At 42.7% G+C, this 24715-nt stretch overlaps 1 protein-coding gene across 8 annotated transcripts in view; it reads right to left on the bottom strand.

The window, feature by feature from the left end:
* The window catches only part of RAPGEF4 (Rap guanine nucleotide exchange factor 4), a 114552-nt gene that overhangs the window by 29434 nt on the left and 60403 nt on the right, over window positions 1-24715 (bottom strand). For 5 of the 8 annotated variants that reach the window (XM_054723395.1, XM_054723391.1, XM_054723392.1 and 2 more), the window contains 7 exons: window positions 20865-20943; window positions 8200-8350; window positions 5890-5978; window positions 5128-5158; window positions 4834-4912; window positions 3286-3432; window positions 1483-1580 (listed from right to left, as the gene is read on the bottom strand). In XM_054723395.1, the coding sequence (XP_054579370.1) occupies window positions 1483-1580; window positions 3286-3432; window positions 4834-4912; window positions 5128-5158; window positions 5890-5978; window positions 8200-8350; window positions 20865-20943 (674 nt within the window). The remainder of the gene's footprint in view (window positions 1-1482; window positions 1581-3285; window positions 3433-4833; window positions 4913-5127; window positions 5159-5889; window positions 5979-8199; window positions 8351-20864; window positions 20944-24715) is intronic. The other 3 variants (XM_054723390.1, XM_054723393.1, XM_054723388.1) reach the window with 2 other exon arrangements.

Here is a 24715-nt window from a genome sequence, read left to right as displayed (position 1 = left end):
AACAAGTTCACGTCCCGGGTGCTTGTTGCAAAGTAAATTCCTTTCAATTGCTCAGGCCTTAAAATGGAAGCCGAGCAAGGACTAAGAACTTGTAAGGCTGTGGGATGATGTGCAAATAAACAGAGGCTTACGAGTGAGTATCTGCCCCCCAGGGAGCTGGAGACCGTCCACGAGATCCGTCTGGACACCGCGGCCCTGCGCACTGTGGCCAGGAACCAGCTGGCAGGAGCGGCCTGAGCATCATGCGGCCAACTCATCCCGCAGCACCCCCGCGGCGGCACGGAGCGGGCTTCTGACGGCTTTCATTTCCAGGCGAGGGCAGCATGACTCATTTACAACATTACTGCTGCCTACTCCCTCCATGGGAAATATTCGTTTTTTAGAAAGCAGATAATGTAGATGATTAAAAGACATATGAAGAGGACAGTGAGCAGACTCAGATCCTTTAGTGCTGCTGGTGGTGGAGGAAAGGCAAGGGGGTTCGTGGGCCACGACCCAGGAGGGAGCAGCAAGAGGACTAAGGCTGCGTGGCTAAGTTCCTCTCCAGGTGAAGTCAAGATATTGCAAAATCCGCTGAGCTGTGCTAGAGCGTGCAAAGTGGCTCTCCCCAACCCAGAACGCCAGAATTACGAGGAAGAAAACAACCTCTAAAAGTCCAAGGAGGGAAATCTTGATTTACCTATAATATCTAGTTGGAAACTTGAAGGTATTCATGCAGTGATGTAGTTAAATGCTCCCCCCAAATGCAATGCAGTTCACCCCTAGCCCCTGAATGTTCAAAGTTGGAAAAACAAGTCCTCTATCCTCTGAATTGTACCAGGCTTTGTGAGGTATCCCCCCCACCCCTCCAACCCCCCATGCACACACACAAGGCACTTTAATAGCTACTCGCCTCCATGCCTAATTTTTATAGGATAAATAGAAATGCACCCTACCGCCTGCATAAAAGAGAGTAGGCTCCTCAATTATTTTACGGCCCAATCAATCCCGTATTCACCGAGAGCTCTGTGTGGCTGGGAACCAGTGTCTCAGAGAGGTAGGGAAGACTGTGACCCCTGGTGTTTCCTACACAGGACACTTTTGGGGAACAGTCATTTTCATAGACTGGAGGGGGGTTTGCCAAAGTATGATGAATCCGAATAGCTTGTTTTAAAATTATTTTTATCCTGTTCTAACTATTCATATTTTAATATTAATAATTAATTGGGGGATATTTCAAGGAGGTTAATTACTACAGAGTTCTGAAAGCTGAATTACGCCCCAATAGTGGTGCTACTTGGCTTATGCCACAAAGGAAAACCTAAAGCTCAGAGCATCTCAAATGAACACCTGAGGCTTACCCAATAAACCGCAGAAAAGGAAAGAAACCAAGTAGCATTCGAGATTTTTTTTTAGCAACTAGGTTCAGCATGGCTGCCGAGTGAAGCTGCAGACAAGTTTTTCTGATTGCAGACGCTGCTCGGAGGGGCCACCCACACCTACCAGTGAATCGAATTGCTCTCGCGGGCAAGCAAACAGGCGTCCATTAATGGTGAGCGTCGTAAATACTGAAACATCATTAGGTTTGAGCACCACCTTTTCTGTGAACATAAAAAGCATGAGATTGCCTATTAAATGCATCTGAGATTTGCTGCACTGCCCTAATCACACCAACAAATTGCCAGCTCGGTGAATTACCGGGACACGCAAAGTGACTGCATAAAATACAGCGCTGAAGGGGCCCGCTGAATAAAAAGGCCACAGCGCGCACACAGGCACTCGGCACTCAGGATGCCATCAGAAAGAACAAAAAAAAAACCCAACAGGTCTGCAAATACCCGAGGGTCAACGCACCCAGTTCTGTGCTGCAGCTGTAATTACATACAAAGCCACACTTGCTATTTATATGACAAGTTATCTTTCCGGGTGGGAATCACACCCAGGCTTTGGAGATGGAAAGATCACTTTTGGAAAACGTAGGCAGAGGGTTCTGAGACCCCATATGACTTTAGGTGCAAAGTTTATTGTTATTTTTCACTTATTTCTAAATTCGGAGGACAATTGCATTACCTGCATTAAGCCTTCTGTATTTTAAAATTAGTTCATTCGTTTATTTAGCATTTACTACATGCTGGACACTACTCTAGGCAATGAGGATACAGAAGGGAATGATGCAGAAAAAAATCCTAGTTCAGAAGGAGCTGACATCATAGTGAGGAGGCAGTGACCAAGACACTTGTGTTATCAGAGGGTGAGAAGTGGAGAGAGGAATGCAGCAGGGAGGAGGCTAGGCAGCATGTGCAAGGGGGAAAGGTACCATTTCAGAAAGGGAATCGAGCAAAGGAAGGGGTCCTCAGGGAGCACTGCCATCTGGGGGAAGCTGAGGAAGTGAGGGACTGACAGCGGTGGGAAGAATGCACAGAGGGTGGGTGAGGACAGGCCTCCTGTGCTCTGGGCTACTGGGACAGAAGTGGGAGGAGAAACATTGGGAGAGTCCAGCATGCACTTCAAATTCTACATCGGTGGCATCATTTGTCTTCAAAGGTGGCAGAAATGGCTCCCCTGATCCTGAAAGATTCCCCAAATGGCTGTCACATCACTGCTGGATAAAGGAACCTTACTGCTCCTTCCTCCAGGCTCTCATGGCCACACATGCTAGGCTGACCACTCCTAGCCTCTTGCTGCCATGGACTGTAACGGTTTATTTAATTTACCTCCTCACCGGCTTGGGAGCCCCTTGGAGGCATAGACTGTGTCCAGCCCTCCTCTCCTGTCACAGACACACTGAGTGGCCAGCAAATATATGATGAATGACATTTCAGGAAAGCAGAGAATAATCAAGTAATCCCATGGGGAAAATACTCCTCCTGTGGTTTGATGACCTAGGTTCCAGGGCTACCTCACGAGGAGGGGGACCATCATCAGCTGAGAAGAACTAGCCTGTGGCCAGCTCCAACTTCAGACTTTAGCGTGTCATGGACCTCTCTTAGGGTCCATGGTTCTCAGAGCTCCAAGGCCTTGAGCACTTTTTCTGTAGGGTTTGTATGGAAAGAACTCCAGGCTGACATCCACACCAGAGCCCTCAGTTCCAGCTGCCTCAGCTCGATCGCTTCCCTCTTTCTGCTGTAGAGTGGGCACTTACCCAGCTCACTTCTAACCACGTGACCTCCGTTATTCACGGCAGGACACACAGCACCAACTTGTCCCTTTAAATCAACTTGGAAGGGCCACACTCACTCCTGGGGTTTCTGTTTGGATGGGATATCCCATTTCGCAGAAGCTCCAAGTACTAAGTGAGACTGTTACCTCCTCCGGAGCTCATCTTGACGATGATCAGGCCTTCCCCGGAGCCCAGCTTGTCCGCAACTGCGCTGATGACTTCCCGCACCGAGGCGGCCACCGGCACCCGAATGGTTGTGTAGGTGTGGTCCATGCAATAGACCTTAAACAGAACTGTTGGGAAGGCAGCAGCAATGTGGTCAATCAGTCTTAGGAGTTCTTAAGAAAACCATAAGCTATGCAAAATGCTTAGACATCCTCCAAAATTTGCATCACCTTGCCTTCTTACTATTATATTTATTTGGGCTCATCTATACCTATGCCTGTCCCCTTCTAGAATTTACCCTTAGCATTGGTCTCAGAATAGGTGCACGGTCTCCAATTAAAAAACAATAACAGCCCAGAAGGTGTGGCTCAGGGGTTGAGCATCAACCTATGAACTAGGAGGTCATGGTTCAATTCCTGGTCAGGGCACATGACTGGATTACAGGCTCAATCCCCAGTAGGGAGTGTGCAGGAGGCAGCCAATCAATGATTCTCTCTCATCATTGATGTTTCTATCTCTTTCTCTCTCTCCCTTCCTCTCTGAAATCAAATAAAAAAAATATAAAAAAAAACAAAACAATAACAACAGAGTACTTGTGAAAACCCACAAACAGATCATGGGGGAAAATGAGAAGCATGTCAATTTTCTGGGTCTGCCCCTGTCTGGGAGCCTTTCTTTTCTCACAAATACGGGGAGTGCTGTGTTATAGGCTGATGACCAGGTTACTGCTGCCTGGTGTGGCCGGGGCGGGCAACAGTGACACCTCTGCAAACAGGAGCGCTTCTGCCTGAGGAGTCAACACCGGCTGCCGGCGCTGCTCTCTTGGTCACTGGTTTGTGTACTTTGGAGCCGGGCCACATAGCTTGGGTGGCGTTTAAGTCAGCAGATACGTGTGTGGCACCCACAGGCTCACCTCTGAACACACAAATCCTGGAAGCAATTCTAGCTACTGTCATGCGTGGGTTTAGAAGCTCTCCTAAATTCCAAGGTTCATTTGTGAGTTAAAATAAAAAAATTTGGTCATTGTTATTAGTTTCATTTTGTTTTGTTTTTTGGAAAAAATCTTAAACAACCAAATAATAATGGCCATCCTCTGCACCTCCCTGGTGGCTGCTCACGCACGAGGCTGGGCTCGGGGCCAGGGCCTCCCCTGGGGTAGGAGCCCTGCTCTGCAAATGACCCTGGCCCCCCACCTCTGCTAGGCGTCGGCAAAGTGCCACCTACTTTCCTGCCGGCTCTTCCCAGAGGTGGGCAACCTTGACACCTGGTGCCTGAGATGACCTTTCTTCCCTCCCAGGACAGGTGGTAGGGAGAGAGGCAGCGTCAGGAAGTGTGGATGAGCACCTCAGCTCCGGGCACAGGGTTCAAGAACATAGATAATCGGAATGCAAAAGGGCGCCCCAGGCAAACCCTTTGAAGTGCAAAGAGGCACCCCAAGAAAAGCTATTCTGTGGGTCCACGGTGATGATTCCCAGGGGAAGGTTTCATTCAAATAATCTAAACAACCCTGAGCTGGGAGAGAATCTCACCTTCGTCAGAGCCACGGATAGGCTGGCGCTTCTGGGCTCTCTCATCGCTTGTGTTGAAATGTTGCAAAAGAACTTTGTGCTGCAAAAATAATAACAGTAACTGCCTTAAAGGGAGAGCGGCTGGTGCACATTTGCAACTCAAAGGAATCACACCTGAGAAGCAGTCAGAAATGAAGAAAACATATCTGGTATTGATGAAAACATCACTTCTATGCGTTGCAATAGAACATGCCTGGAGAACTGTCATTTCACAGGGCACAGACAATTAGAGAATCCGAATCCATCGCCACTTACCTTCTTTTGTGGGTTCTTTGCATCTTCTGAACTACGAGAAACAGAGAGCACATTATTTAATACCGTTGGTACTCTTATTTGAAATTGCTTCACTTGTATATGGCTTTAATCTTACGTTAGAAAAATGAAACCACAGCATCCCTTCAGGAGGCGATCTGAGCCTCCTCATCTTAAAATGAAGAGACCAAAGCATGCAGGACCCAGCAGAGAGATGAGCGCTTGCCGCAGGCAGATCCCCAGCAGAACGGATGTGAAAAGCCCTGATGTCTAGGTCTCAAAGTCTACCTAGCAGCACACACTCCCTGCAGTGCTTAATCCGTGGCTCAGGAACGCCACGTGAAAGCCTATGTTTTCACTGAGAGGACGCAAATATCAACAGTTTGGCAGTAGAAAGTGAATGTCCCCCCTCAAACTTCCTTTCGATGCCACTGAGCATTTTATGACTGCATTCACTGCTCTGAACCACAGGGACCCAAGTTTACCGAGTTAGACGCCCCAAAGAAGGATCTTCTCCTCCCCGGGCTGCCTCGTGGCAGCTTCGCAGCCTAGGAGGCAGCTGAGCAGCATCTCAGTGCCTTGGTCCCTCTGGCCTCCTCGCAGCACCCACACCCAAGGCCCAGACTGCTCAAATCAGGGCCCTGCATGGCCGTTGAAAAACCAGCCTTCACCTCTCGGGGGGCAAAGGACTCTGGGGCAGATGTGCCGACTGTGAGCAGGCACTTCCGTGATGGAAGCACACCCCAAAGCCATGCCCTTCCTTACATCTGCTTGACAATCCTCTCCAGCTCGGGCAGCTGCTCCTTGAGGGCGGCGATCATCCGGGCATCATCTGACACAGACACATAAAACTCCTGTAATTGGCAAAGGTCACAGGCTTTTAACAAGCATCATCGATAAGGCACGCAGTCCTGTCAAGAGCAATGAAGACGTGTCCCTGTGTCACCTGCTTCGCTAGCCTCTCCAGACCAGGGTTTCATGGACCCGAGACAAAAAGGAAAGGGTTAAAATAAGCCGGAAGTCAAAACTGCAAGGGAGAAAAGAATTTGGAAATGAGGTGGCAGTTGTGGAACACTGTGCATGTCATTAATGCCACTGAGTTGTACACTTAAAGAGGGTTACAATGGCAAATTGTATGTTGGGTGTATTTTACCGCAAAGGATTAATTGCAAATGGATTGTTTATCTGAAAGGCAATGTGATGCAGTGCTTTGAAATGAGTAATTCTATAGTCTTTCTCCTCGATATTTTTTCCAGGGGAATTTTAATATTGATCTTGATATTATTTTAGTATTTGTTGGTTTATTTAATATTCACCACTAGTTGTAGTTAATTGTCAGTGGTAAAGTTGCAGGCAGGGCCCTCAGCACTGTGCTAACTTTACGTTGAGTCTGTGCCACCACCTCAGGTCTCTTTGCGGAGGTGCTGGGAGCGGTCCTGACCCCAGAGCAGCAGCGGCAGAAGCAGCTGTGCCCTGCTTTGCTCAGGAGCAGTGGCCTCCACAGCCCAAGATGGGAGCTGGGGCTGGGCCAGCTTGACCGCCACGTGGGCCTTCACTCCATGGGTAGAGGCCACAAGTCAAGTCCTGATGCCACGCTGCTATTATTCCTTTACATTTCCAAAACACTCCATTTCCCAGCTTTAAAGGACTCTGAGGTCCACCCCTCCTCCTGCCTCACCTGTCTCGGCCTGACAAACGATATGATCAAAAGGAAGATAAGGGGTATGTTTCTTTTGGATAACTCATTCTTGAACAGACAGACTGATAAAGTTCGAAATAGAAGCCACATTGTGTTTTGCCTGCACAGAAGCGAGGCCCTTATCTAGGCTTTGAGGACAGAGTGAGTCATCGAGGAGTAAATGCCAGGCAGAGTCAATGCTGAATGTGGGCCGGGAGCCCTGGGAAAGAAAAGGGAAGTTCAGCTTCAAAGCAGTGTTTACAAGATAAATCATGTCTCTTTCAAGCCACCTCAGGGTCCCAGTAATCTATATAATAAAAGGCTAATATGCAAATCTACCGAACGGGGGACTGACCGGTGCTATGACGTGCACTGACCACCAGGGGGCAGATGCTCAATGCAGGGGCTGCCCCCTGGTGGTCAGTGCGCTCCCATAGGGGGAGCACCGCTCAGCCAGAAGCCCTGAGCTGGGCTCACGGCTAGCGAGCGCAGCGGTGGTGGTGGGAGCCTCTCCTGCCTCCACAGCAGTTGGACATTCCCCCAGGGCTCCACACAGGCTGGGCTGAGCCCCACTGCCCCAGTGCACGAATTTTGTGCACCGGGCCTCTAGTTCCTCAATAAAATTATCTGCTTCCCTCCACTCGAAAATCTTCCATTTGATCTAGTAATCCTGTGTCTAGGAATGTAACAAAGAACAGACCTACATGCACAAAAATGTTCATTACACTATTATTCTAGGAAGGTGAAAATGGAAATGATGTAAATATTCAGCAATATGGGAACAAATAAATATATCTGTGGCAGAGCTACTCAAAGGTCATTAGAAAGACTGCACTGATGTGGGAAAATCCGTACATGAAGTTAAGTGAAAAAAGCAGCCTGCAAAATGATGGGCACTCTGTGCTTTCAACCATGCAAAATATACAAAGAAAAAGAGACTATTAAAATTATATTAAAATGCTACCAATTATTGCCCTGGCTGGTGTGGCTCAGTTGCTTGAGTATCATCCATGTACCAGGAGGTCATTGGTTCCATTCCTGGTCAGGGCACATGCCCGGGTTGTGGGCGCGATTACCACTAGGGGGTGTGCAGGAGGCAGCCCATCAATATTTCTCTCATCAATGTTTCCGTCTCTCTCCCTCTCCTCTCTCTCCAAAATCAATAAAAAACATATTTTAAAAATGCTACCAGTTATTGAATTAGAGTGGTGGGATAACGGATGATGGTTTTCTTTACTTTTCTTGTAGTACCTTTCTGATAAAGGAACATGTTAACAAAGTCTAGAATTTGTGATTCTAGTCCCTCCAGGGAAGCTGCCCTGCCTATGGGTAGTCCTGTGTATTGTAGGACAGAGGTGTATTCTGGGAAGAGACCCCCCACTCCAGCCCCCATGTACCTCCAGGAAAGCCATAGCCACGTCATCTTCTTGTAGGAGGTCCCCATACACGGCGGCCCACTGCAAAACCAGGCGGACGACTCGCCTCTTGTTGTTGAGGGCATAATCCATTTTCTCCTGCTCCGTACCTTGCGAAGGCTGGGCGTGGTAAGTTCCAAGGAGTCAAGGAAGACATTAGCCATTTCACACTCCTTTGACTGTGCTACTTGCAAAGGCAGGGAGTGACAGATCCCAGCGTCAGACGGCCAGCCTTCTGCAGGGATTCATTTCTTCCCTCAGGCCCTCACAAAATCCCCACCCACACAGAAGTCCTGGACCAAACGAATACAACCCTTACCGAGGACTGCTGACCTTGACCCGATAGTTTCCCAAGAAATTAGACCCGCCAGGCTCCACCCGGACTTGGGTGTGGACAGGATTCTTGTGCCGAGCTCCAGCTTTCAGCGGGCTGTACCACATTCCCTGCCTGCCCTCCACCTGGCCCTTCATTTCTTGGGGTGGGGATGCTTCTCACTGTCCCTTGTCTCTGGGTGCCTTGCCATCTCTTGTTGGTTCCCACAACTCTGCACGCATCTCCTTAATCTCCTTCATTATATGCCTTTCAGTGAAACCCTTCCAAGTGCTCATCTAGTAACTCCAGAACCACGACTGATACAAAGAGTGTGTGGGGAGGGAGTTTGCGGGGGGGGGGGGGGGGGGGGGCGGGTAGTGAGGCTGGAGGAAGATAAGCTCACCCATATGAGGACGAGGAAAGATTCCTGCTGTACTGATCTGGTGAGGGTCTCAGTTTTTATACCATTCCTTCTTCTCTTGTCTGAAACCACAACTAACTCATATTGGCTTCTTGTGCATTTATGGCTAGCCATCTTAAATAAACTATAAGCTCTCTGAGACTTCAGATGATGCACTATGGTCTTGTATTCTAAACGATACCTAGCACAGGGACTTTTATCTAGAAATGTTATTTGTTTATTAATACAACAAATGCTCGATCGAGTGCCCACTACACGTGTCAAGTAAAGGTCCCTGCTCTCGGCGTTCATCCTTATGTGGACTACAGCAAGGAGACTATAGTATGTGATCAGGAAAGATTTCAGATTAGACATACTGTTCCTTTTTCAGTGACTATTACAGATAATTGGTTCGCAGAACGATTTCCCTCATTATAACTTACCCTGTGACTGGCACAGAGAGTACCACAGTCAAGCTCTACTTCATAGTCTGGTGAGGAAAGTATCGTTCCCTTTCTGCAAGTGAGCGCACTGACAGTAAAGGAGTGTAAATGGCCAGGATTACATAGCGAGGATGAGTGGGTTTTGAACCCAGGACTCCTAATCCCAGCTAGTTTTCTTCCACATCACACAACCGCCCCGTGCCTCAGCTGCCTAGCCCACGTCTCAGACCTGCCTACAGGACTGGCCGCGCCTTCGGTTCCCACCAGGACTTCACAGGCACTGCAGACAACTGCCCCCTGGCTGTGCTGCGCTTGAGAACTACACCAGTGAAAGGCCTTTTCTAAAGACTATAAATAATCATGATCAAGGTAAATGACAGAACCTTAAAGCCAAGGTGGACTGCATGTAAATGGGTTGCAAAATGGCTTTCATAAATTGAGCACGGGAGTCATAAAAAAGAAAATTGCTTAACCTGGATTGCTACAATTCTCTCTGAACTTACAATAAAAAAAAGGGAAGAAAGATCACTTTATGCGAAAATTATTTCTTTTCTGATTAACCCTTTGGTGTCTTGATTGTCTACACACATAACTCGCCCCACCCCCCAAAAAAAAAAAGAATGGCAATGCTGGGCACGACATTTTATGACTATTTTTTATGGTAACTAGCAGCATAGTCAGGTACATGGCGGTTACAAACTAATGATTCCTGACAGATTATAAAAATACGTACTGGTTCAACCGAGAGTCAGTGAGAAAAGGAGTCTTTCTTACTTGCATGGGGCTGAAATGGTGTGAAATTTCAAGTTGATATCGAGTGGTTACAAGTCTAACTTTCCAGGTTATCTGGATTTGGATTCCAGGAGCCAACACAAATGCTTATGTGTCGGCTACAGAGGTATGAGCAGCACACCTGTGGCTACCCTCTAGGGTAAGGTGACCAGATCGTCCCGCTTTTCTTTCCAAAAATAGGGACTTTTTAAAACGCCGTGGGATGCGGGACAAATTGTTAAAAATGGGTTTTGTCCCGCCAAAAGCGGGACGATCTGGTCACCTTACTCTAGGGTCCTTGTAGGATGACTAAATCAAAGTGTCTTTGAGGGTCAAGACAAAGGTTTTCCTTGTCCTCTCTCCTCTTGGGAAATTTGTCTGTTGTCAACAATGAAAGATAGACTATCTGACTGGAAGGATTAGCATGCTAACACTTCAAATGTGTAAAGAGCCTGACAGTTTATAATGAATATATGCTTAATGTGCTCATAGGATCCTATAACGCTCTCTACAAACTGCAGGGGAAATATTTACAGACAAGGAGACTGAGGGTCAGGGAGATCTGCTCAGCCTTGGTCAGTGAGTAAATGGCAGGCTTTACAAATCCAGACAAGGCTCTTTCCATTATCATCGCTCCCATGGCCCCAAATAGCGGCTATAGTGACATTAGTGCTTGGGTTCATGAAATTATTAAATAATTTTATCTGAGGGGCAAAAATCCAAGTTTCCTGGAGCTGACTCAGCGTGATGGGAACCTAAACAAGAGTTGAGTGCACATTGCTTGTCAGGAGTAACTCCCAGCCTCCTAGGAGCCGGAACTCACCGAATCAGGGGGAAGAGGCTTTCTCTAATGTCTCATAAACATTAAGCATTTTTGCCTTTGGAAAAAACAAAGAGAAGCATTGCTTTGTTTCACAAAGCCTTGCCTTTCCCCTTACAGATGTTGATTTACTAAAATAGAGGTGGGGTAATACTACTTTTATAGCTGAGTTCACACATGTGCCCTCCCTAGGCAACATACCATTCCAGTCCTGAGCAGGCTGCTGAGTCAGGTTCTTAAGGGACACAGAGGAGACTTTATATGTAATTGATTACACCTGAAATGACATAGGCGCGTTGCTGGGGCTTCTATTCACACAACGATCTTCTCAGGCTTTTAGAAGATTTACGTGATTTTTAGATTTTATTAAACACCCACAAAAAAAGGTGGAGAAAGGAAAAAACACACAACTATATACCCTTTAGGTAGCAGCCAAAAAAAAATAAAAATAAAGAACATCTCACCAGGTCCCTTGTATCAATATGATATCAAAATGCAACCTAAGAAGAGTAATATTTCAAATGTAGTATGTTCATGAATTTAAACACATCAGGCTAAAACTAGAATAATGCATTGTTCATTTGCTGCAGTAAGTCCTATTTGGAATAAAAATCTAACTATTTTTCAGGATGTATAACAGTTTAGAAAGGATTATCAATGCATTCCACACACACAAGATATTTTTTAACATCTGAAGAACACTATCTGAAATATGTAATTGGTTAATGTCTATGTTAAGAGTAGATTAGTAGAGAAAATAAAATATATACTATTCCAATGATTTTATCAAATGATCTGGAAATACTTGTCTTGAATAAGACCATGATTTCTGATATCATGAAAATTGGGTTCAGGTAAGAAGTACTATGGCTGCTTGAATTCATAGGGAAAAGAGACACAGAAGGATAACACAGTTTTGGCATCTCATGAAGTGCTTGGTAAAAGTCTAAAAGAGAATCTAGAATTAGTCACTGAATTGTTATTTTAGACACAATTCTTAAAAGGCCATTATAGTCAAAGTGGCCAACTCATCACTAATACTGAGATGACTGACAGAATTATAGAATTTGTGAGCGGCAAAAGCCCTTTGATTGTATCTCCTTGAAAACCACCATTTTAGAGGTAAGGAAATGAGGTAGAATGAGGTGATTTTTCCAAATTTATCAATGGAATTCTTGAGACTAGAACTCAGTCCTCTTATCTCCCTCCCTAGTACTGTTTACCTGTTTATACTGTTGTGTTTTATTGGACATTCATATTTTTTATGCTAACATATATTATACAGCAGAATTAGGTTAGATAACAGGGAAATCCATCTGAGATGTAGAAATTGATCTCCCCAAATCCTCAAAGACAACAAAGTACATACAAGAAGTCAAGAGTTAAATGTTGCAGCCTTGACAATCTGATGTCAGGGGAACACAGAAATTTTAACTGAATTATATCCTCTTGGCTATAGTTTTAACCAGTTCTCTTGTCTAATATCTGTTGATTTAGGAAAGCAGCAACTCACCACTACTAACCAAACATTCTTAAATCTACTGGCCATTCAAATCCTAACTTGAGGTTTCTCTTGTTATGGCATTAAGACTCCTTACCATCTGGCAGCATTAAATCCAAATCTTTAACAGCAAGAACCATGGAGTAAACTCACTGTGCATCTCCACATTTTCTAGTCAAGGTCTGGGCACATGAAAACATAAAAAGCCTCAAGTGTTTGTTGATTGACTGCTTACCTTAAACAATTCAATCACACTCTTTGGAGTGCAATATATAATGCAATTTTTTAAAAAATAGAAGACTCTTTTTATCTTACCACAGCTCTCTAAAACCCTTTAATCTAAATTATCTGAAGTTCCATCATGTTGCGATGTCAGCAAAATCATAGACACATTCTAAGCAAGATCATGCTCAGTGTCACCAGGCTGACTAAACACAACACCAAAATGTCTGGTACATTTTTTAAACAGAATCATTTAGTGATTAAGTATTTATTATAGGAGAACAAACTCTGAGTGACTCAGTCTTCATTGAATCGGACCAGCTCTTTCAGCAACATGTAGATGCAGCTGCGGACGGATTGGACCTGCTTTCAATGAGGTACTAGGACTGAGAGTCGGGAATGGAGAAGGCCACAGTGTAGGCTACGGGCTTCCTACCCTGCCAACAGCAGGCTTAATATTCCATTGAGTCATTTTCCTCATGCTGGCTCTGCCGTTCAAACACTGTAATTATTTCATATATTTTTACCTAGTTATTATCTTACTCACCACAGGCACCTGTAATTTTTCTGTATTTTTTTTTCTGCTCATTTACTTATTCTTAATTCAGCTAATAATGGTTCCATGTATTAAAATGATCATGGGGGAAAGTAAGTGAAAACCTCCTAGGATGTAGAGGCAGCAGATTCATTACAGCCTACAACAGGGAATAAAATATGTATACTTTTTGCAGTAAGTATATGCTAATTATGCAGCTATTTATAAAACACTTATCAACATTCAAACTGGTACTCTTCAATATTGTTGTTTTCTAAAGCCCTGCTTTGCATACAAGATCTCTGCTTGCCGCTGAAAACAAACTTTGGGGGTCATATGCCCACTGACTAGACAAAGCTTTTGTATATATATATTTTTACCTTATGCCACATACCTCTCATGATGGTATAATAATTTCTTTATGTGGGCCAATATATTTACATTTCCTGTATAAGGGGCTTTATGGTTTATAATGTGCTTCCACACACATGGCCTCATTTGGTCACAACAGCCTGGGGAGGTGGGAAGGACAGGTATAACTACCCCTGTTATACAGACAGGGCTCGGAGAGGTTAGGGATGACTGCTGAGTAATAAAGCTTGTAAGATGCAGGCCTTCTGATTTCAGAGCTCTTGCTTTCCCCACTATACTATGGGCCCTCCTTCCAACCCTGCCTGCCTCTGTGGAGAATCCAAACACCCTGAGCATGGAGCCTGTTCCCTCTTTGATGCAACATGTCCTGGGGAATGCACGCTCTGGAATTAGACCACTTGGGTTCCTATCCGGGCTCCCCGACTTATAAACTGTGAGACGCTCGGTCAGTTATGAACCATTTAGAGCCTCACTCCCTTCATCTGTAAACTTCAGAGGACTGTTGTTAAGGATGAGATGGGACAATATTGGTAAGCCATGTAGAACAGTATCTGAGACATATTAAGTGCTCAGTAAGAGTTAGCTATCATGATCACTATAGATCCACTTCTGGAAATCATTTAAAATCCTTTAAATGGTTGGCTTCGGAATTTTAACTCTGTGATTCTGTTCCTACCAACATAGCTGTCCTGGGTTTGTGTGTTCATTTTCTTCTCCTTGCTCAGAATATGTTTTTTTCCTACTGGGTTCAAATCTTGTTCTAACACCTACCAGCTATGTACCGTGGGGCCAATTACTTCACTGCTCAGTCTCACTTCTTATTGTAAAGAGAGTATACTTCTCACAGTGTTGATATGAGGCTGAGAAAACATATGTAGAACAGTTGGCAGAATATCTGATAATATAATATTTTTTATTTCAAAGAGCACATCATGTTCATATCATTATTAAACCAAGTCTTCCTTCCTTATTGGAAATAAACTCTTCACTTACATATCTGCAGAAGTAAATTGCTCTGATAGTGACACACAGACCAAACACTTTTCAGAGCCGAATGGAGGCTACAATGGTAAAATTTGGCTCCAGCAAAATTTAAGATAACTATCTTCCTTAGGAATCTAAAATATATTTCTAAAAACCTGGCTTCATCTAGATAATAAGAACCTGATACTGTTTTGGTATCAATAAGAAAAGCAAATTTTAAAAAATGTTTTTGTTTTTTTTTTAGAGAACCCAAGACAACTACTAAAGAAAACATCTCCAAGCCAATGTCACAGAGAAATAAATGATGGAGACCCTGCTTTTTCAGTAGGAAATCTGTTGTGTTTATTTTGTTCCTGTATAAAGGATGTAATACATATAAAAAGTTTCAGCTAAAACTTAGTGACAAATCTGGATTCTATATATTTATTTTTTTTCCTTTTAATTCAAGAACCTAACAATTTTTCCATGCAAAAAGTATAGAATTTGTGTTGACTATTAAGTCAAAAGAAATTAGGAGAGTAAGAGAAAATATTTGACCGACCGAAATCATTGCTGTATTTAAATTTTTATAAATTTAAATATGAGCCATTTGTGACTTAAGATTCTTAAGAACAATCAATCCTAAACAACAGAGACCTGCATTTGTTGACATAACAGAGAATTTATTAGCAGGACATTATTAGTTTCTGTCATCATAGACTCCATTTTCTTTCCTGACTCTACTTATTTCAGCTTCTTCATAAGGCTCATTCCCCTAACATCTGTAGAATGACTGTTGCTGGCATTGGGGCTACAGACTTCCTGCTCTCTCTCTTAAATGTTGAAAAAGCTTTTTACCCAGAAAGCCTCTCTTTGAGTCTCATTGTACCAGTGTACCTTGAGCCTGCAATTTGAGAACCAATCATGGTCAAGGCTAGCCACCTACTATAAGTAGCTAGAATGACCAACGAAGATCACATTGATGTCAGGGTGTCAAGTACAATGTCCACTCCAACTAGAATCTCATTAGTGCCACCTGGAGTTTCTGCCAGTATGTGAGGAATCGTAGGTGATTATTTGGCTTCCATGTCCTTGATTTCTCCTACATGTAAAATGAAATAAATATCATAGCAGTCCTTTGTTTGCCTCAAAGTGGGGGCTAGGTGTTAGAATTATAAAGTAAATGTATGAAAATGCTCTGAATCAGGGATATTGTTATTAAATTCAAAATAATATTAACTTAGTTGTGACCATATACTGAATTGAAAGACTGACTATATTTGTATAAACAAAAATATAGCAGAGTGTAGTCATGAAACACAGAAATTAAGACAATCAGAGAGCAATTTGGTAACGAACACCAAACATGTTAATATATTACATATTCTGTGCCTACTTTTAGAAATTTAAAGCAAGAATATTATCATCTATGTGGGCAAAGATTTAGCTAGAAGGACATAGATTCAACCCCTTATATTTGTTACAGGAAAAATGTGAAGATAATTTAAATATCCAATAGGAAGAGGCTAAGAAAGTAAATTATGACATATCTGCCATATAATATTGAGTCATTAAAAATGATAATGTGTTTTTCTCGTGCATCTTTGTCACCTTATGTTGCCCAGCACTATATGACACATTGTAAGTGCCCAATAAATGCTTCTGAAATTACCTGAAAAAAATGATGTAGTTTTATATATATATATATTTATATATATATATATTTGAAAAGATATCCACAACATACCAGTAAGAGAGAGAAAAATATTACAAAAAACCCCCACATATAACATGATCTCACATATATGAAATTATATAAAATTTCTTGAAGATTTTTCACAAAACAGTGGTGAGATACCAGATGAATTTTTCTCTCTTCTCTTTTTTCTGTAAATTGAATTTTTTTACAATGAGAATGTTTTAAAGATGACAAAGCTATCTATATTTAGAAAAATGGTGCAGAAAAGTACTTAGTGACAAAGAAAGATATTCATAAAATATTGTTTAGTGACAAAGCACACACAATTATTTATAGTATGAGTCCATTATCCTATCTAATAAAAGAGTAATATGCAAATTGACCATCACTCCAACACACAAGATGGCTGCCTCCACGTAGTCAAAGATGGCTGCCCTCATGTGGGCACAAGATAGCCACCACAAGATGGCCAGCAGGGGAGGGGAGTTGGGAGGGACCAGGCCTGCAAAGGAGGGCAGTTGTGGGTGATCAGGCCAGCAGGGTAGGGCAGTTGGGAGGGACCAGGCCTGCAGGGGAGAGCAGTTGGGGGGACCAGGCCTGCAGGGGAGGACAGTTAGGGGCAAACAGGCTGGCAGGGAAGGACAGTTAGGGGCAAACAGGCTGGCAGGTGAGCAGTTGGGAGCCAGCAGTCCTGGATTGTGAGAGGGATGTCTGACTGCCCGTTTAGACCCGATCCAGGTAGGGGTCTCAGATTGGAGAGAGTGCAGGCTGGGCTGAGGGACACACCCCACCCCACCCCCCGTGCATGAATTTCGTGCACTGGGCCTCTAGTTATATTTATAATTACAAATCTATATGTTTTTTTAAAACATACTAACATGTTAACAATAGTAATACCTGGTGAGGTGATAGTTGGTTTTAATTTTCCTTTTAAAGACTAATGGAAGAATGAACTGAATTTTAAGTATAGATTTTAAAAAGGTTAAAAAAACTGGAGATGAAAAGTACAGAAACTGAACAAATATAATTTTAAAAACTCATTATAAAGCACTTGTATTCATCAGGTCAAATCATGTCCCAAGCATATCTAATGAATAGAGACTCTCTCTCATTAGCACATAAAAGGCCTGAAATATTAATGTTAAACAGAATTCTACCACCTTCCTCTGTGCTAAAAGCAAAATTGGAGGAGACACACAATGTGGATTAAGGACAGAAATAAGTGTCAGTAGCTCAAGAATTAAATCTTTTCTGTACTAGTAATTACCTTTCTCTGAGCAAATCATAATTTTTCATTATTCTAATTTATTGATTTGGAAAAAGAGGAGTGAAAATACTGACTTCTACATAGGGCTGCTGTGAAAAGTCACATATTAAGTACTTTGAAAACACTCAGCCAAAGGAACGCACTTTAACGTGGGTGCTTAAATGGAACTTGGTTAAGTATTTTAATATCCTTACATCCCATGTTAAGAACATGGGATTAACTTCCTTGTTTAGTTTTACATTGTATCCCCCTGTCGCTGTGCATGTGGTGTTACACGGTTTATGCGTATGTCGTTTTTGTCTGCCCATCATCTATTTCTGCACTTTCTGTTTTTCTTCATAGGCAGTCTCCCTCCAGTAAAGTGCATTGCCTCCCCTTGACCAACATGTCAGCAGTGACCCAAGCTAGGCCAATTGGCCCCTCCTTCCCAGAGATATGGGAGGAGGTGAGGACCCCGGATGCTTGGAGCAGATTTACCCCAACAGCACTGCCTTCAGTTGCTGCCTCGAGCTCCTTTCTAAGGCCTGGACTCTTTAAAAATTCCTTCAATTCTCTGAGTTACGCCATATTCTTCTTAGATTCCTTTATTCGTTGCCAGTCATGGTTGTTTCATGTTACTCATAACCAAAAAAAAAGTTACTTATATAACATCTCCCCAGATAGAAAGGGATTAAAAATTGAATCTTTAGCATTACATAGAAGCACTAATACATGTATGGCCTTCTGGGATAGAGCCTTTTCCATTTGCTTGCACGCAGCAGGATAAACTCTCTGGCACGCCCTCCCAGGCATACCCTCCCTGGGCATTACAGAATAGTAGTTCTTGTTTGAGACTCTTATTCCCAGTATCAAAGGACCAGGTTTAGGCTGCCCAAGTGGCTATTTAAATTAATGAAAGTTAAATACAATATAAAAATTCAGTTCACCCATCGTAATAGATAATTTCAAGGCTAGTGGCTACTGGGCTAGCACAGATGTGGAACATTCCCATCATTACAAAATGTTCTATTGGACACTCCATCTATTTGCTTTCAATAAATTAGGCCCACTTTGGTTTTAGCCACCTCAGTTGTGCAATACATTGTCAAAAAAATGTTCTTAAATGGTAATTAAAGAATAAGCTTTTAAAGAAATACTGGTAAGTTGTAAAGAAAAAGCCGCTACACCCAGGCTTGGAATACTGAGACCTGGGTGAATCATGGCTCTGTCACTGCCTTAGGAATGCCACTCCATTTTTCTGAACTTGAAAATCCTCATTTGTGTCATAAAGCTAATACTAACCCAATAGACTCCTGTAAGCATAAGTGGTATATTACAGGCCAATGCTCTTAGCATGGTGCCTGACACATAAGGAATTGATTCCAAATGGAACAGTGGAGAGAATCTAGGTTCCTGTAGGGCCCGGTGTGATGAAGGGGGTCCAGTGCACTAGGTGATACAGATGATACCCAGCCACCCTGGGTTCCCTATATCTACTGAGAAAAGAACTGGGATTGGATACACAGGTTCCTCTCGATTCTATTGTTCACTTTCCTGTCTCCATCTCCCCTAGCCCCCAACATCATTACTGCCATACCTTCCTACCTAGAATGGCCAGGACTTGAGTTGTTTTCATTTAAAAACAGAGGTCACTGGTAACAAATGTTCTCAATCAACTCTGAAGAGGACAAGCTAATAAATGAACAAATCAGAATTTGCAAAAAATAAACTTAGTGTTGGGGGCTTGAGTAGTAGAGATGATATGACTTATAGCCCACAGTACTTCTACTCTTCTTTTGGTTTTAAGTCCTCTGTACTCTCTTACTCTTCTTTTTTTAAAGTATTTTTTATTGATTTTATTTTTACAGAGAGGAAGGGAGAGGGATAGAGAGTTAGAAACATCTATGAGAGAGAAACATCGATCAGCTGCCTCCTGCACACCCCCTACTGAGGATGTGCCCACAACCAAGGTACATGCCCTTGACCGAAATTGGACCTGGGACCCTTCAGTCTGCAGGCCGATGCTCTTTCCACTAAGCCAAACCGGTTAGGGCTCTTCTTTTGTTTTGTTTGACCTAAGCTTATCCATGTGCTGTTGAAAAAATTAGTGTATATTCAATGGTGGTTTTTATTTTTCCTTCCAACAAATCTCAAAGATCTAAGAATGACTACCGTGTATGGAACTGAAGGAGCACAGAGAGATTCTGAGTATGTTAATCTTACTTGAGAAAAACTGATTATGAGCCAGAAAGAATATATAAAATATGTAAGTCTCATTAAGCTGTCTTTACTTAGTAAGATAGTTCCCAGGCAAATAAACAACCAAATTTCACTCTTGCAGCTCCCTCTGAATAACACATTCAACTCAAATCTCCTGTCCTCACGCATTCTATTGACTTCAAAGGGAATGATGGGTGAACAAGAAAATGAGAATCAGGTAAGGCAATTATAATTCTGAAAAAGGAAAGCATTCCCAATGTTGATTGGATTGCCCAGAAAAAAAGAAAGCTATTCTCCTTCAATATATTTAACTGCTCACAAAAGGCCAAAGTGTTTTGGGTTCTAAATTTTCGTTGCTTTAAAAATAAAGCAGAATCAGAAAATACATTTTCACATAGCCCCCAACCCCTAAATTGAGAGTATGACTTATTAATAATATTTACTTCTTTTACTTAATTTACATTTTCTGAAAGTTCCCTCTGAGCCAGACATGGTATACCAAATGGTCAATTCAACAGACTATTGAAAAGTTGCCCCAAACAAACTCAACTTTCAAGCTGCCAAGAAGAACTGCCATTAGAATTTCAAGTTTTATAACTTTTATTTAAGCAAATGTAATGATAATAAAAATAGCAATGAAGGAATGAATTTTCAGTATCTAGAGGAGAGGATGGACTAGGACAAATGTAAAAGAGAAGTTATCCCCCAATGATAACTTGTCCTTAAGCCAGTGGGTTAGTGGTCTAATTAATACTACAGCTTAGAGGAGGAACACAAGCAGGCCACAACCCAACCTGCCAGGTATCCTAACAGGTACAATGTCTGCCTCCCAGGTTAGTATTACCCCTAGTAATAGTCCCAGATTCTTCTCCATAATTTCTCTAGCCTACCTCCCAGGTATGTATGTTTCTCACCGGTATCACCTTCCTGAGGTGACTTGATTCCCATTTTGCACCAGTAATGAGGAAGAAATCCTCCAATATGACGCAGCAACACCGTGCCAAGGAGAGCTGGGGTCTGTGCTGGGGAAAGCACAGCTCTGCCTGGGCCATGACTTACCTTCGGAGGCTGGGGTGAGATAACAGCCATGTCCATACAGGGTGTCTTGAAGGGAATAGAGACTTTTCACAGTAAAAGGATATTGGGCCATCAGGGCGGGGCAAAGCTGGGTATTTGGCATAAAAACACAGTGCATCATAACAAAGTCATTTAAAACAGAATCTGCAGAGGAAAGAAAATGCAAAGCAGAAAAGGAAATTAGGTTTTTAGAGAAATCTTTAGGAAAGCAAGTGTATCTATTCTTTCGTGTTTGACCAATGGCTCTCATATGTTGGCTTGGAGAATTACGGTTTTACTGTACAGAGAAGCACTGCATATAAAAATAACTAACTAACTATATATATATATATATATATATATATATATATATATACACACACACACACACACACACACACAGAGAGAGAGAGAGAGAGAGAGAGAGAGAAAGAGAGAGAGAGAGAGAGAGAGAGAGAGAGAGAGCGCAACCCATGGATAGTACCGTGTATGCAAAGAAACATGGTCATTTATTTGTCACCTTTACACCATATGTCTTTTGTCAATATCATCTTTTCCTTATCTCTTTTTCACCTTCTATTTCCAGAGGAAGCATGAAGGAAGAGAGGATGATGGAATTACAGAAAAAGAAGGGGTAAGAGCAGAGAATTGGAGAGGATAACAAACGATAGAAAGGAAAAGAAAAGAAAAGATATAGGCTGTGAGTAGCAACAGAAGCAAAACAAAGCTCTCTAGTAGATTAAAATGGTGACTGTCCTGCAGCTGAAGTTGTTTGGAAGGTAGGTAATCAGGGAGACGGCAAGGGAAATAAGGCAAGTCCCAAAGATAAGCTTCATTTGCTTCACTCTGAATTCATGCTGGTTTTTTATCGCAAAGACAACACTCTCTAGTCAGCGTTGGTGGAAAAGCACCTGGAGACAGGCCTGAGAGCCTATGGAATCCACCTGATGAAACTTGGAATCCCAGATGCCATGGGGACTTTCAATTAAGACATGAACTACACTGGCTGAGATTTGTGAAACTCACATAGCTTTTCAAATAGAAAATGGTGAGAAATGTGAAATTTTTAACTATATAAATTAGATAAACATTACTGTCTATGTTTTAAATGAACTTATATTGGCAAAGTTGGAATCATTGATTAAAGGTTTAACTATTATACTCATCTAAAAAAATTGAAATATAACTGACATACAACATTATGTAAGTTTAAGGTGTACAATGTCTTGATTTAATACATTTATATATTGCAATATGATTACCACCAGGGTGTCAGCAAACGCCTCTACCACGTCCCATAATACCACTATACTCATTAAAATATAAGGGATAAGTGTAACCCCAAGCTGTCATCCTGTCATTACTCAGTGTTACCAGTCATTTCAGTCCCAGTATATTGAACCAGAGAGGATGCAGACCTAAGTTGTATAGAACTTTTTTAAGTACAAAAGGACTTTGGCTTGTCCAAGTGTGACATCGAGGGTCTCCTTTATATGTTTTAGATATTCTCTGAGGAGAGGGGAGATGATCCTTGCTTATGAGGCTCCCAGAAGGCCTGTGCTATTCAGTAGTTCACACTTTGCTAAAGCAGGGATTTCGGTAGAGCTGGGGAGCGGCCATGTAGCACGGCCACTACCCAGCACCCACGTTTCACTAGAGCTTCCTTGTTCTCTACTTGTATGTAGTAACTCTGATATTCTTGAGAACTGAATCTTAAAAACCATTTTATACTAAAAAATGATTTCCCAAGTCACTCAGTGACTAATGCTGGTCCTAGAAGTTAAAAGTCTAGGAAACGAATAGGTCTGAGGCAGAAAATAGATGCTTTGGTAAATTAAGAAAATGTACTGTCAAACCCGAGGTGTTCATTTCTATGACATAAGCCAGTTTCACTATTAACTCTGTATTCTGTATTGTAAATGTATAAATGCCAAGGGTTTCCCACTTCACTGCATCCTTTAGTTTCTCATCATGAGGCCCATCACATTCTCCCCAATGCTTAGCTTTGCACTTAAGATCCTCCAGGATCTGTAGTCAAATGCTTAGGCCTTCCTTCTCCCACTTCTGTCTACGATCACCCCGCAAAACCAAGCTGCTTGACCTGACAGCTCCTATGTCAGTACTGATGTTGCACCTCAGCGTGGAAAGCTTTGCCCCCAGGCTCCAGCGACTAGACACCAGCCTGTTTTCAGGGCCATTTCGAAGGCTATATTCTTCACGATACTTTTCCCGATCCCCTCAACTAGTCAGTGCTCCTGAAGACTGACCGCATCCTGCCTGATGGTCCAGCTATTTGCACATCCCTTTGTGTGCTCTAGTAGGTTATAAACTCCAGTGAGTGCCTAGTCCAGAGCACGAGCTTAGTGCTTTCCCAGGGAGATACTCGACAAATACGGAGGCAAAAATAGCTGCCCTGGAGCCAGAGAGCCTGGCTTTATAACAAGGACTCCCCAATTAACTCGCTATATAAAGAAAGATCTCAGATAATCTCTTTATAAAATGAGAAACTGGAATAAAGAGCTAAAATAAGAAGTAATCAGAGCTAAAACACTTTTAGGAGGTATATAAAAATAGTAATTTCACCCACAGATGGTGGAAATGGACCTTGAACTACCACTGGGTTTTTAGATAAGTCTTTGAACTTCTTTTAGTGAGAAATCTTCTTTCATGTAGTTCAGTTTGCTTACAATATTAACCTTTTATTCTGAATGACAGGCCAGTAGCATAGAATTTTTCTTTTTAAGTTGAATGTAGACTATTCCAAAGTTAACACAAGATGGTTCCCAAAGTGGAGAATGATAGTAAAACTGGACACTCAGTTCACTCACGAGATTCATCTCATTCACCCTCCAATCTCTGAGCCTTAGTGAATACTACTGTAAGGTAGTGTTATGTGTTGAATTTTATCCTCCCAAAAAGACATGTTGAAGTCCCAATCCCCAATACTTCAGAATGTGACCTTATTGGAAATAGGGTCTTTGTAGGTGTTGTCAAATTGAGATGTGGTCCAGTGTGGGCCCTAATCCGATATGATGCTGTCCTTATAAAAAGAGAAACTTTGGAAACAGAGATAGATGCACAGAAGAAAGGTTATGTGAAGAGTTAGGGAGAACATGTGACAATGAAGGCAGAGTTTGGGTGGTGCATCTATGAGCCACAGAACACTGAAGATTGCCGGCTAAAAGCCAGAGGCCAAGAGAAGGGCATGAAGCAGGTTCCTCCTCACAGCCCTCGAAAAGAACCAACTCTACCGCCACCTTGATCTCAGACTTCTAGCCTCCAGAACTGTAAGACAATACTCTTCTGTTGTTTAAGCCATCCAGTTTGAGGTACTTTGTTACATCAACCCTAGCAAACGAATATAGGTGATGTGTAGTTACACTCTGGGGCAGCCCGCAACTCTACAACCACAGATTATTTTACTCCATTGGAGTGAGGTTGTGCCTCTTGTGTAGGCAGCAGCAAATCCTTTATGGCAATAGGTAGAATTTAAATGATAACCTAATAGATGTCTGTAAAGGTGAATTTAAATGCTAACCTATGAGACCTGACCAGGAGGCTCAGTTGGTTAGAGCATCGTCCTGAACACCAAAGGTGGCAGGTTCAATTCCCTGGTCAGGGCACATACCTAGGTTGTGGATTTGATCCCAGTCATGGGTTTGATCTGGTCGGGGCATGCATAGGAGGCAACCAGTTGATGTTTCTCTCACATCAATGTTCTTCTCTCTCTCTCTCTCTCTTTCAAATCAATAAACATATTCTCAGGTGAGGCTTAAAAATAAGTGATAACCTTAAGAGATGCCTATAAAAGGCTAATCCTAATGTGTATGAATGAGATTGAGCCATTCACAAAGGACAGCCACGAATGGAGCAGGCAGAGGAGGGTCAGAAGGATCACTCCCTGCGTGGGCCACAAGGGATGCTCTTAGAATGTTAA

Source organism: Eptesicus fuscus, chromosome 11 (genome assembly GCF_027574615.1).
Source record: "Eptesicus fuscus isolate TK198812 chromosome 11, DD_ASM_mEF_20220401, whole genome shotgun sequence".
Taxonomy (NCBI): domain Eukaryota; kingdom Metazoa; phylum Chordata; class Mammalia; order Chiroptera; family Vespertilionidae; genus Eptesicus; species Eptesicus fuscus.
This window is presented reverse-complemented; position numbering and strand designations above follow the sequence as displayed.